The sequence below is a fragment of the Hermetia illucens genome, chromosome 3 (genome assembly GCF_905115235.1).
Source record: "Hermetia illucens chromosome 3, iHerIll2.2.curated.20191125, whole genome shotgun sequence".
NCBI lineage: Eukaryota > Metazoa > Arthropoda > Insecta > Diptera > Stratiomyidae > Hermetia > Hermetia illucens.
In genome coordinates, this window is record NC_051851.1 from 165,150,478 (window position 1) to 165,164,508 (window position 14,031).

Below are 14,031 nucleotides of genomic sequence, written 5' to 3' on the forward strand. Positions count from 1 at the left end.
ACTTGAAACATGTGTTAATTCTGTGTAAATCAATTATTCAAACTATTCCACATATCAAATAGTCCTTGAAGCTATGTATGCATCTTTTAGAACTCATTATGTGCGATACTTACATTTATTTTCTCTCTCAGACTAGAGAATAGTATCAGAGCGGAAAAGAGTGACATGAACTGAAAGTATCTATAAAGTACACATAATCTTACTCATACAAAGCCCACATATGATATTTCAAAATAGATACAGCATTCTATCCAATTTAGATGATATTTTCACGACTTCTGGCTACGACTCCCTGCTGTGTGTGCAAACGTGAACATAATTCTTTATATGAAATAAGGTCAATTTTCTATTGAGACGGATACTTGTTAATGCGTTCTCACCTTTATTTTCATAGCGCTATGAAAACAGAACAAGATTCTTTATTTTAAACCCGTCTGTTCTGCTACCGGTCGGGGGCATTTATTCTTTCTTCGGCCAATTGAATTCATGATATTCTATTTTCCTATACTTTTTGTTAAGTTGCTTATCAAATGCAATTTACCACTGAGAGCTTCACAAAAGTGTATGATGATTCTCATAATTTTCATATGAACCAGTTCTACGTATATTATATAATGATGATAACATTATTCTGGCGTCTCATTTCTTGTTTGCAGCTTTATAGTACGCGTGATAAATAAATTCATAAGGCATGTGAGATACCCATATCTCGTGGTAGATTTTTAAGTGTGCTCTTGCTATTTAATTTTTACGAGAACTGGAGTTATGAAATTAAACAAATATTTCATATGATAGTCACGGTAATGATCACTCCAACGTCAAAAATGAAACGATAATTTATAAATTAGATATGCTTTTAGAGAATTAGAATCACGAGGCATGTATTTGACAATAATGGTTATAAATCGGTAGCGTGACGGTCATGAGTGATGAGAGTATTGTCGACATTGCTATTTAATATTTAGAGGAACTGGGAAATGAATTGAAAGCTGGTGGGTCCGGTACTATGCGCAAAGTACAGTCTCATGTCTCAGACAGACTACCGGCTAAGACAACCCCTTGGACCATCCAGTATTCTGACTCGCAACACATTACCTCAGGCCAGATCTATTCAGTATAGGAGCAAAACTCTGTGGATCCAGGGAGCCTCAACTGCTTTGCCATCTCTCCCTATTTATCTCCCCCTCCCCTCTCTCACCCTTCCATCGAAAAGTCATGACGATGGCGCTCCCACCTTCTGCCGAAGAAAAATGTGTGGCAGACATCATCCATCACGTCTTTGCAGTAAATACAGTCGGGTGACCGTGATTTCCCAATTGTGTGCAGGTAAGATTGAAAATACTTGTGTCCGCTGAGCAGCTGGATTAGGTAGTAGTCAATGTCACCTTGCTTTCGATTGAACCACGGCCGCACGTCTTTTATGGGATGCACGGTCCATCTACCTCTCGATTTCCCAAGATTGCTGCCATGCGCAGAGAATACGAGCTCTCTCTTCACAAGTGACAGCTTCCTTATATCTCTCGCCTTTCCTGCGGTATATAAGCCTCCGCTCGGCAGCATGGAGAACGATCGGAATAACTCGTGCTATTATCATTATAGCTGGCTCCGAGACCGTATCATAGGTGGACGCAACTCGCAGAGCCCTTCGTCTTTGTACTTGCACTAGGCGCTTACGGTATATTTCCTTTCTGAGGGAGTCAGCCCACTTTTCGGAATCGTAAAGGAGGATGGACTGAACCGCGCTTATCAGCAAGCGACACCTGCTCCGACGTTGGACATCAGCTGGCAAATCGTAAACATTCTGCTCGTAGAAGCTCATCTTTATATCTTCACCGCTGGTTTCGACAAAACCATGAATGTGGGAAACCTCACCTTAATCAGTACAACAATTTCAGCTTTGTGCAGAGCCAGGGAGAATCCATGCTCAGCTATACACCTGCTTACTCGTCGCATTACCATTCGCAGTGTGTGCTGAGCTCGCTCAACCGTGCGTGCGGTAACCAGTGCAGCAATATCGTCTGTGTACCTGATCAGATTCGATTCATCAAGCATCTCGAGTCGTAGAAAACTATCGTATAAGGCGTTCGCTGAGTTGCCCCAGATTTCATCTTCATTCGGCGCTGTTCTTCCCGGGTCTCGTAGAGTAGGTTGAGGTCACAAGGAGCACCACTCGCTGGCAGTGACGACTGTGTGCTTCAGCCACTTTTATCGTTTTGACAACCTCCTCAATGGCATCAATTGTGGATCGCCCCGTTCTAAAGCCATATTGTGTTGTTGAGTAACCGCAGCGCATATTACGTCAGTCAGTCGTGGCTTGATGAGCTTCTCAAGCAGATTCTCGGCTGTGTCCAACATACGATACGCTGAAGGCCTTTACCTTTGGTTTCCAACACAAGTCTTACAAATTTCCAGCGAGAGGGAAAAATATCCTGCGTTGAATGCGCCGAGTAGTATTTATATGCCAGTTTCAATACTTCCTGGTTCTTCTTTGTCCTTCACGGATAGGACCATCTCCTCTAATTCCAATGTAGAGTGGGCAGTTGTCAGTACTCGCTCCTTCATCATTAGCGTCAGTTCGGATGATGTGGACTGGAAAAAGGGCTTGTACGATTTCTTCCATCTTCGCTGATTCCATAGAACAGGGTGATCGATGGACACCGAGTTTTTTGGAAACCAACTTATAATTGATGCCCCGCAGTTCTCTGTTTACGTCGTTGATTAGCTCCTGCCAGCAGCGTGTGTTCTGCTTGTTGATTTCGTGGCGGAGTTCTTTTTCCCCTCTTATACTATGAGGTTCTAAGCATCACCTTGTCTTCGCCTCTTGCGCGCTGAGCAATTCGCCGAAGTCTGAGGCGACTCCTTCGTAGGCTTGCAATTTCAGCCGTCCACCAGTATAGGGGTAATTTCCCACGCAGCTTCCTTTTGGGAGCCGATGCATTGCAAACTGCGGCGATAACGCTCATTGTTGAATGAACTAGCGATTCAGTTGCAGTTCTTCTATCTGCGCCTGGGTCCTGTCGCTGATTTATCCTTCTTGAGAGAGCTTCGATAAATTTTGTCATTCGATTTTCTCGAAGTACCTGTCGGTGGGTGTTTGCCGGACGGCAGAACATTGAAAAGAGCCGTCTGTCACTGTCTCTAAGAACTTCTGCAAAAGGTCTCCCTTTGTTCGGCTTAATGAGAATGACCTCTGACCGTGGTTTGCTCCTCCTCTTTCTCCTTGACACTAATGTCGTAGTCGACTTTGACTTTGCTATATTGGAGCCACTGCTGTCGCTACTCAATTTAGGTTTTTGTTGCTGAAATTTTCTCCTGTTTTCGAGTTTATTTGTTCCGCTTGGTTGCCACCTGCTGCGTCTTCGGCGGCAGATCCCCGCTGTTTCCCTCTCACCTGCATTTGTCGATCTTTTGTTTCCCCAATGGAGAGGGCGCTGCGTTTTGCGCAACTTTTTCCTCATCTCCTCTTCGGCTGTCATTTAGGAGTTGCGCTGGTGTGCAATAAGGTCCAGCAGTTCTTTCATCTCAATTATGCCATTTTTAACATCGATGGAGATGTTTCGTTGGACGATGGTAGCAGCCTTCACATTCCGTAGGACCACCCCGCCCTTCTTGAGTAGCCCTTCTATCTCTGCTCTTGTCTTTCGGATGAGTTTCATCCTCTGTAGTGAGGTGACTTGCATTTCGGCCTAATTGGAGAATTCGTCATCCTTTCTTCCGACAAAGTGGTGCCGTGGCTTGAAGTTTGTCATCTTTTCTCGTAGTGGTCCTCTTTCCGAACTTGAATTCGATGGCGTCTCTCCTTTTTGGTCGCCAGGACTCTTAGCGCTGCAACTGACGATCTTCTCACATAGTCGAAGAAGGCCATATCATTCAACGGGAGAATCTTGAGCTCTTGCGTCATGCAAACCGAACGACAACCTTGGACCCTTGGGAAAGTTTGTAAATTTTAAGATACGACGTAACGCGGCTATTAAATACAGATTCAGGTAACCGCCCCTCGAGATTAATAAGACTCGCCTCGGTAATTACCAGGTGATTGCTGCTTTCACGAGATTACTTTGTTGGGTTTTTCCTGCCCGGTAAGAGGACTTGATGCCTTTTAGTGCTCTGCAAGGGTCAGATTGAATTGTTTTTTCAGTCTATCCCTCCATGTTTTGATGGCCTAGTGTTTATTCTGTTTGTGTTTTCTGAATTTGGATGAGTCAATTATTTTTCTTTTTAGCAAAGTGAAAAGTGATGCGTCTATATTGCTGGTATTCTATTTGTACCTCCATTTTAATCGTCTTTGACATTAAAGGAGATCGCATAATCGTCGAGTTTCTCCTAAGTGAATCCAATGCTAGCTGTTTGATTTCGGGCTCGGGATTGTTATTCCTCTTTGAAACATCTCTTCTTTCAGACTATTTATAGAATTAGATGTAACAGGGATCAAGTAGCTCCCCATCGAGGGGCCGTTGTTGATGAATATCGATGGCCGGGAACTTGGTTGCCTACTTGCAAAAACCTCTGCCACTGCGATTTCGATCATATTCGGTCTTCTCGGAGACTGTCCAGGAGAAAAAAAAATCTGATGAGTGATTTTGTTGTAAAAATCTAAGTCTTCAAATACGTTCCATTTCAATATCTACTCAAATAAAGTCGATAAAGTTATATTACTACATTTTGTAAATTTACTTTAAAATAGTTTCAGAATGAAGTATGGAGGACGATTCTGTTAAGTTTGGTGGAGACCTTACTATTACTAAAAATGTTATAGTAGGCCAAAGCTGCCACTTCCATGAAAATTTACTGCATTCTAAGATATTTTATGTGCGGAGGATGTCAATATCGCATTAAAGTGAATATTTTGATATACTTAACGTATATATTCTGCCAGCTACATTGATTCGCTGTACATATAGCAATATAGCTTACATATGCCCGCACAGATGCTTTTATGAATCGTTTGACTCCAAAATGAAAAATACAAGTGTGTGTTATTCCAAGTGCGCGTACCATTCATAATCATGATGTTTTCAGATTGATGGGGTCGTTAAAGAGATTTTATTATAGAAGATACAATTCAACTGATCTTAGTTTTTTTTTCAAAGATTTCTGCAGTAATAAATATATATGGTTACCATTAGAGTACAATTAATGGTGGAAGAAAGCCTAAAAGTTACATGGACATCCTGGCATGCCGTTTAAGGTATATAATTGGGACCAGCTTGTTCGTCACAAAAATGAAATATTTTTATATAAATTTTGGTGATTCCATCCAATCTTTAGAGATCATCGCTGAATTGTCCAGTGTTGATCAGATTTCTGAATAAGATTTTACGCATTTCACGTGTCTCCCTGGCTTCCTCTGTTATTGCATAGAATTGTAAACATAGAATTCCAATGGACTTGTCATCGCTTTCCTAAGTGATGAAATTGTTCTATTTTCGGTGCACTTTGATCTAATTCTACTTATTTATGTTGTTGAAAAATTGGTTTTCAAGATGGATTATTTTAGAAAGAAAATTTGGCTGTTGCGATTGTGATTCAATTCCAATAATCGTTCAGTTCGATGGCACGTAAATTTTAGTCATCAAGAATTGTGATTATTTAGGTGAAATTGACTTTACCAATGCGTTTAACATATTGAATTTATTACTGCTTAGAGTAACGGAGCTGCTAATTTTTCACTGTCTGTCTGTCTGTCTGTCTTTTTTTTTTTAAGTAGGTGGAAATCTTCAAAAGTCTCTGGCAAGGACACGCCAGAGTGTGGGATTTTTACCCACTAAAACCACCCCCGACTCCCTCCGTACCCCGTGGAACCACCCTTAGGCATTACATCACGGGGCGGGGTTAGCTTACTTTAGCTAGATCTCCTTCCGTCTACCCGCGGGGTTCGTAACCGCGCCTTCCTCACTTCTTCTGCTTTTCGCATGGGAATTGACCGCATCTCAGTCTTCCTAACAAGCTACCAGTCTCCGGACAATATTTTCCGGTGATAGCACTTCACTTAGACTTTCCTCTAAGTGTCACTTGTGTCGTCTGTGACACTGTTGGGGCTGGGATGTCCGGCTTTTCCTTAGGCTTTCTTACTTCTTCCTGTGATCTATTGTAAAGCACCCTGGTGGCTCTCACCATGTTCTTAATGGCGTGGTGCACGTTGTGCTTATTCTTGATGAATTCGGACAGCTCAACTATTTTAGTCCCAAGCTGCATAAAAGTTAGTTCTTCTGGGTCAGGACTCTGTTCTCGGTGAGTCTTGGCCAGATTACTCATTTTTCTGACTCCTTCACCTTTTTCAATAGCTGAGTTCCCATGAGCTTTTTCTTTTGCCGTCTTTGGTATTGGAGGAGATCGTAAAATTGCTCAGCTTTTCCTGAATATATCTATTTGCTGCTGCTGGAGAGTACCTCTTGATCAGATCTAATGGGTGTCGAAATGGCCAGCTATCTACTTTTAGCCCATCATTCTTTACCTTTGTAATTGATGTTCTTGGCAGAGCTGTGCTTCGTTTGAACACCTCCTTCTCCAAATCTAAAACACTTGCAACATTAGATGCCATGCTGGCCAAGTTGTCCACCACCGAGGCACTGCGGTCGAGGGATATCGACGGCCGGGAGCCCGCTTGTTCACCTCCAAAAGCCACCGGTACTGGGCTTCCGAGCCCCTGCACCGTAACTTTACTCCTTCTCAATTCGTCCATGTTGGTTTTATTTTCTGGGTATCCTTCCCATAGCCATTTTGGTCCACGCACCAGAGATGAACAAACACTAGCCCATGCACAATCAGAAAAGGAAAGTACATGAATACATATTTAGACATCAATAGGTATGCCCCTATCCGCACCTGGGGTCGCGCCTGATGTGAGATGCGGCAACTCCTCACAGGTCTGTCTGTCTGTCTTTCTGTCTGTCTGTCCGTCACACGCATTTTTCTCGGAGACTGTAGAAGTGATTGACACCAAATTTGGTCGAAAGGGGGGAACTGTGCACGCTCACGTATACAGGGAGTTACATCCATCATGTGGGATATCAAATGAAAGGTCTCGATTAGTACTTTTCAAAGAAGGTCTTAGTTTTGTTGGAAAGGCAGGGAGTTCGGGGGGTCGAAGGTGATCATTTATTCAACCGGACCATTCTCAGAAGCTGCTCAACCGAAAAATCTGAAAAAAATCAAGAGGCCGCCACTGTATGGTGGCTACGCTCCGAAATACCTTCCATACCGATATCCTTTCAAATAAAGTTAACAATAGTATAATATATTACTATAATTTTCAGTAATTGACTGCCCTTAAGTTGTTCCCAGCACCACGAAGCAGCAATGTTATCTATAATATAGGGCTTGACCCTAGCAAGTTTGGTGGAAATCGCACTATTACTAACAAAGTTATAATAGGTGAATATCCTCACATAATATATGGGTATATTATGTTTTACATACTAATGGGACAAATTCACACTCAAATGTCTTTAAAAAAGAAATACAAAAAACCTTTAAAAAATAAATACCACAGAACGCTTCAGGTATGTATCGTCCAGCTTCCGGTTTCCCGACCTGTTTTATATCTATAAAATAAAAATCGAAAACAGCTTTACATTTTCATACCAGGCTAGACACAACTCGTCAGAGGCGACCTGGTACGAAGCCGTAAATTCGTCTTCACTCTTTATTTTTTTAACCTTGGGTACTAAGTCGAAAACGAGCGGTTTGTGGACCAAAAAAAGAGGGAATGAGTTGCTCTCCATTTCGTCCGGCCCGACATCAAGTGGATGCAGACTCAGGGTTCCTTGATCTTCAAAAAATCATTTCAGTTCTGGTCAAGCTTTGGCCTAAAGTATTGGTGAATTTACGCTCAATATAACTTGCAATTATGTCATGTTTTCCAAATTATATAATGGAGCGTCTAACATCTGCGAACTGCGTTTGTCACGCTTTTCTCAGGGCAGAGGTGAGACAGCGTCTGACGAGTTGCCTCTGCCCTGGTACGAAAGCATAAAGAGGTCTTCGCTTTTTATTTTTTGATGCTTGCGTCCATGGACCAAAAAAGAGGGCGTGAGTTGCTCTTTATTTGGCCCGGTCCGACAATAAGTACAGGGTAGGCCATTTAATGTGGGCTCATCTGTTTCTGGAAAAAAAACAGGAGAAAAGAACATTTTTTTTGCTATTCATATTAAAAATCATTTATTTTGTTCAAGAAGATTTGTTCCAGCTATTTTTTGAAAATGATATCTTTCAAACGTTTGCCATTGACCTTGATGGCCAAAGGTGCTCTTTTTTTAGCGTTTTCCATCGTTTTGGCCCATGTTTCGGTTGATATATACCTTGGATTTGAGATAGCCCCAAAAAGTCTGGTGATCTCGGTAGACATGGAAAATCACCATTTTTGGATATCAACCTTGCGGGGAACAATGGGTTCAAAAAATCGATTGTGGCGCGTGAAGTGTGGCAAGTTGCTCCGTCCTGCTGGAACCAGAAGCCTTCCATGTCATTTTCTTCGATGATTGGCATGACAAAATCATGAATCATGGCCCGATAACGCTCGCCATTGATGGTAACAGAGGCTCCTTCGTCATTTTCGAAAAAGAACGGTCCGATGATCTTTTCCGCACAAACGCCGCACCACACAGTCACTTTTTGATCGAAGAGATGCTGTTCTTCAATTAATTGAGGATTTTTGGTAGCGTAGAAGCGACAGTTTTGCTTATTTACGCCTCCATTTAACTGAAAATGGGCCTCGTCTAACATGATGATTTTTTGCCAAAGGTCATTGCGAACAATTTTGACGGCCCATTTGGCATAATCAAGGCGTTTCGGATAATCAGCTGGGTTTAATTTTTGTGCCAATTGAATTTTGTAGCGAAACATTTTTAAATCGCTACGAATTATGCGCCTGAGTGTGGTTCTTGCAATGCCTAATTCCTGGGAACGGCGATAACTCGATGTTCTCGGAGTCTCCTCAATACTGGTCCGTATGGCTTCAATATTTTCATCGGAACGTCTTGTACGTTGTCTGGATGCGTGACTGGTATTGTTGAGACTACCATGGTTAATAAATGTTCCGTATAAACGCTGCAAAGTGCTTTTAGATGGAGTACTTTTCACTTTATTTTTTTTACAATACACGTTGAGTTAACAGAATTGAGAGCTTATTTTGAATGTAAAGCTGAATTATTTCAGCCCGTTCTTTTGAAGTGTACTTCTCCATGCTATAAATTGACTTGGACTGACGCTTCGAACGCGGTATGTCATTAGTCAATCTGACATCCCTGCCAAAAGTTACAGGGTTGCCAGATGGACCCACATTAAATGGCCTACTCTGTAAATGTGGACACTTGTCTAATCCACCTGTTATTAAGTACCTTAACTGCGTCCTATTTTTGTCCAATTAAAAAGTCCTCGCGCTGTCGACTGGAGTCACTCCTAAGTGATTATCATAAGAATGTCACCACTTATTTGTAAGTTTACGCTGCATTTGTCAAATAACACCATTATCATTTTATTTTCAGAAATTCTGGGGCTCACAGATGGATCCACGATTAGCACAATATATAACAAATTTCCTTTTTGGACCGCTCGGGAATCGTTCAACTGTAGTTGAATTTCAACGTTTCGCTGAACTCTACGTTTATTGTGTACGTGGAACAATCGATGAAAGAATTTCCGTGCTATTGGCTAGTCTTGGTCAAGCTGAATCCGATACATCAGATATCGCCTATCCACTAATCAAAGAGGTAGGTAAATCAATAATGACGATATATAGTCAACATCAAACCAAAACTACTATCGCCGACCACCCACTTGATGAATATAATAGTTTTATTTATGCCTGAGTGATTCGCTGTTCGTTTCCTTGTTAGTTCGTTAGTTTGTTTACAAGCGAAGTATTAAGAACTTTTCCTGGTATCATTTTAATTAAGTGTGATGTCATTCAAAAGAGAATACTGCATTATGTGTAGGTAAAGCATATCACATTTCCTTTGGAGTTTCTTTACGTGGAAACCCTTCGACGTTAGTGAGATATTCATTTTATTCTTATTCCGCAAGCAACAACATTTGCAGTGTTTACAGACTTGGGGGTTGGTATCTCTTTATTAATGATATACATCGTCGAGCTAAGACCAAAAAATGGTGAAGAATAATAAAAATTCTGAATTTTGAATTTGTAGGGTAAAGAAGAAAAGAAAAACGATTCAGTATTTTAGTCTAGGGATAGAGCGCTTCCGTATCTAGTCCTAGTGCCTTCGTGTTTTGCATTTTCGTCATCATGGCAAAAGGTCAGGTTGTTTCAACTCTCGACAATACTACGATTGCAGAGAACGCAGACATATTTCGGAACCCTTCAGAAATTGGAATGTATGACTATCTCAAGGCAAAGATTATGAGGTGCTTAATCGATTTCGCAAGCAGTTGTTGCACAACTTTCTTAACCGTCTCGAGCTCCGTGGCCACAACCTTTTCGGCTCTTTCGTCATGAGAACGCTGTCTGAATCTGCAGTTACCAACGACGACATCAGGAGTAAGTGGTTTGGTTTCCTTCCCTGGATATCATCAATATCTCGAAGAACATCAAAATATTCTCTCAATTTATATCCTTCATTCGAAGCAGATCGAAAACCAATATCCAAGATGTTCTAGATCATAGTTGCAAAGCCGATCATATAACAGATTCACCACTCCTAGCTTACATTCTACTGGCATCATCGTGCACTCTTCGTCAATAAGTCGACTTAGGTGATGGAGGTCGGCTCTACTACTACTCCCTTTTGAAACCGACTACACAAGAATTTGAACGTTGAGGGATTCAATGGACGATCCCAATTTTCCTCAAACACCTCGACTACGCTTATGACATTTGCTTGCTCTGTCATCAAGTTATAGGTCTTGGCCAAAAGGTTCTGGGTTTGGAGAATGGAGCAAGCTGGGTCGGACTGAAGGTAAACGCCAGTAAGACTGTGGTTATCAGTTTGGCAGGTCATCGCGCTATTTCAATCTACTTGAAGGGGCAGAACATCGAGTTAATCGAATAGTTAGCATATCTAGGAAGCCTTATTTCTGCACAAAAGTTGATGTCGCTCTTTGTTTTGTTACTTATGTTTGCGCCGAGTAACTCCTTGTCGACGTCAATCGGGTGATGTGAGCCTAGCTCTACCAAGGTAGTAGTTGTGGCGTGCATCAGGAGTCAGCCGCTTCGGGACCCTGGTTGGACAGTGTGCATTGAACTGATATCAGTAGATCGCGTTGCCCTGAGTGAGCATTGAGCCCGTCCGTGAGTTCCGGGATTAGCTAATCGTAGGTCAGGCCTCTGGGTACTGGGTAGGGTCTTTGTTCCCGAGGGTATACCAGCTCCTAATTATTTCGGCCCTCTCCATTGCAGACGATGCGCTGGTAAAAAATTAAATGGCGAATACAGACAATACGAACGAGGAGATAGTGGGAATGGAGAATGAGCTGGCTGCGTTTGTACGCAGCAAAAAACTGCGTCGCTCGCTTCAGAGCCCAGCGAAGGACGCAGCAAGGACTGGAATACTCGCGGGAAGCAGAAGCAATTACGCCTCCCTATGAGAACACCGCGAGTGCTAAACGGATCGCAGGCAGGCTGTTGCAGGGCGAACTAGGGAAAAGACGAAAAGAGGATCTGAAGGAGTCCAGGGCTCAAAAGAAGAAGGCGAACAGAGACAAGAGACAACAACACGCCGCGTCATCAGAAAAACCTCTGCTTAATAGTAAGGGGGACATGAAGGGTGGAGAGGTGGGGAGATGAAGGAAGATTAGACCACCAGCTCTGCTTATTAAGCCGACGGAAGGCAAGACTTTAGCGGAAGTCCTCAGTTATCCCTTACAAGGTCAAGCCCGAAGATAGCGGAGCAGAAGTGTCTTCCATTCGAAAAATGAAGGGTGGTGGAGTCCTAGTCGAATTAAGCCCGAGGCAAACAAATAAAGTTACGTTCTGTCAAGCAATCAAGGGGCTTCTGGGAGAGGAAGCTTTGGTTTCCAGCTTGAAACCCACGTGCTCCCTGGAAATCTGAGACCTTGATTAACTTACAGAAAATAACGAGGTAGAAAAAGTCATCAAACGCGAATGTTCGAAGGTAACTAATGTTGGTATCACCTCTGCGAACTCCCGATTCCAAAAACTCGAGAGCTCACGCCGGATGGCAGGGGGTTCCTTGAACTGACAGTTCCCTTCTTCCTCTCCCCTCCCATTGGTGAAAATAATTCCCTGATTCGAAGGCTCCGCAAGGCGGGAGAGTTCGGGGGCGAACCCGAAGTAATGTGATAAACGGTTCCAGCCTTGTTCTTTGACGATGGGGAGGGGTTTATTTCGTAGTCCGACGACATACCATTAAGGGAGTCCAACATTCTGTGCGTAAATACATTCACCTACTCCACCCCAAAAAAATCTCTTCTTTGATTGTTATGCTTGGCTGCACAAATGGGCCTACGCTTATGTCGGTCCTTCAACGATACTTTCAAGTTCAGGCGCCTATCATAGCGTAGAGTAACTCCTTCGTTACACCTTCCCAATCGATCTCTGTCAGCAGTTGACCGACGGTTTCAACAGGTTCATCTCGAAGGACTGACTTGAATAATGGGTTCATCTCGAAGGACTAACTGAGGATGCATCTTAATCGTAACCAATGTAGTAACTCTCTCTGAACTGCTCAAATGCCTTTTACCAAGAAGAAAAAATAGAGGTAATCGGGACCCCCGAAGTAGAGGCAGTCTCTCGCTGCAACAAATTCGGTCTGTTCAAGACAGCAGCCATTGCCTTTTTCAGACTTGGGTGCCGGTGGCTTTACGTACCGATGCTTTGCACTTTGCCAACCATGGGGCTCTGGAGCAATAAGTTCTTCAAAGAATGTGGAGACTTCTAGATTGCAAGCTTCTGGCCATCTACGGGGCAGTAAAGAAACTTGTTGATCACAAGCTTCAACGACCGGATAAGGCCTAATCTAGGCAATTTAATTATATTTTACAATTCTAACTAAACTGACTCTTAAAAGGATGAAAATAGCGTGGGTGCTGAAGTGTTCTCTCCAGTTCATCGTCTTTGCCTAAGCCGAGGGACAGGAAGTTCAATACATCCCGAATACGTCAGGTTTGAATATTCAATCGCTTCATTCCCTCCGACCCCTCAATGACAACAGGCTCTAACTATTATTAGCTCTCGAGGCTCCACATACCTTTTTACAATCGAGCATCCATGCTCCTTAATTCCCCAAAGCTAATCTGGTGGTCATGCCCAAAGATGGGATATACACTTACGGCCCCTGTCAACTGGCATTATTGCCCAGCATTTGGTAACTTCACCCTTCCAGAATCGTTTGATCATTTGCATATCGATTCCATCAATATTCCTTTCTGTCAAGGTTTCCACGACTACCACGCCATCGTGGGTAGCTTCATCGGATACCGAACTAACAAGCAAACATTGTTGTCCTCATCGACAGATAGATCAGCCCATCCGGGACACCTTTAACCATCACGATAGACCAGGACCACCCACATATTTAAGAGGGGCGATTCCAACAAAATAACCTTACATAATCCGTACAGCGACTTTCACCAACTCACCTAACGCAATGATGATCGATCAAATGTTATAGACGTTAAGAGCCACCATCATAGCACTTCCCCAGATGTCCTAAAATCGATTTATTTTGAAACAATCGATGTCTACTAGACGATGACTGCTCTACGGTTTCTTACCAGGGCAGAGGCAAATCGTCAGACGCTGTCTCACCTCTGCCCTGGGAGCAGCGTGACCGAAGCGGCTCGCAGATGTTAAGTGCTCGTTTATAACTACGAATTATATTGAGCGCAAATCCGCCTATACTATTGACCAAAGCTTGGCGAGAGCTGAAAATATTTTTTTGAGAATTGCGGGGTCCTAAATCCGCAGCAACTTGATGACCGGACTAAATGGGGAGCAATTTACTCCTTCTTTTTTTGGTCCACGGACCCCTAGTTTATAGCTTAGCACCCAAACTTTAAAAATATTAGGCGATGACGGCTTTACGGTTTCTTACCACCCATTTGGTCCGGCCCGGC

The 14,031-nt window shown here is 42.9% G+C and overlaps 1 protein-coding gene across 1 annotated transcript in view; it reads left to right on the forward strand.

Annotated features, from left to right (window-relative positions):
• LOC119651510 (MTOR-associated protein MEAK7) overlaps window positions 1–14,031 on the forward strand; it is an 84,283-nt gene that overhangs the window by 59,185 nt on the left and 11,067 nt on the right. The window contains exon 3 of the mRNA XM_038055135.1: window positions 9,486–9,710. Within this exon, the coding sequence (XP_037911063.1) occupies window positions 9,486–9,710 (225 nt within the window). The remainder of the gene's footprint in view (window positions 1–9,485; window positions 9,711–14,031) is intronic.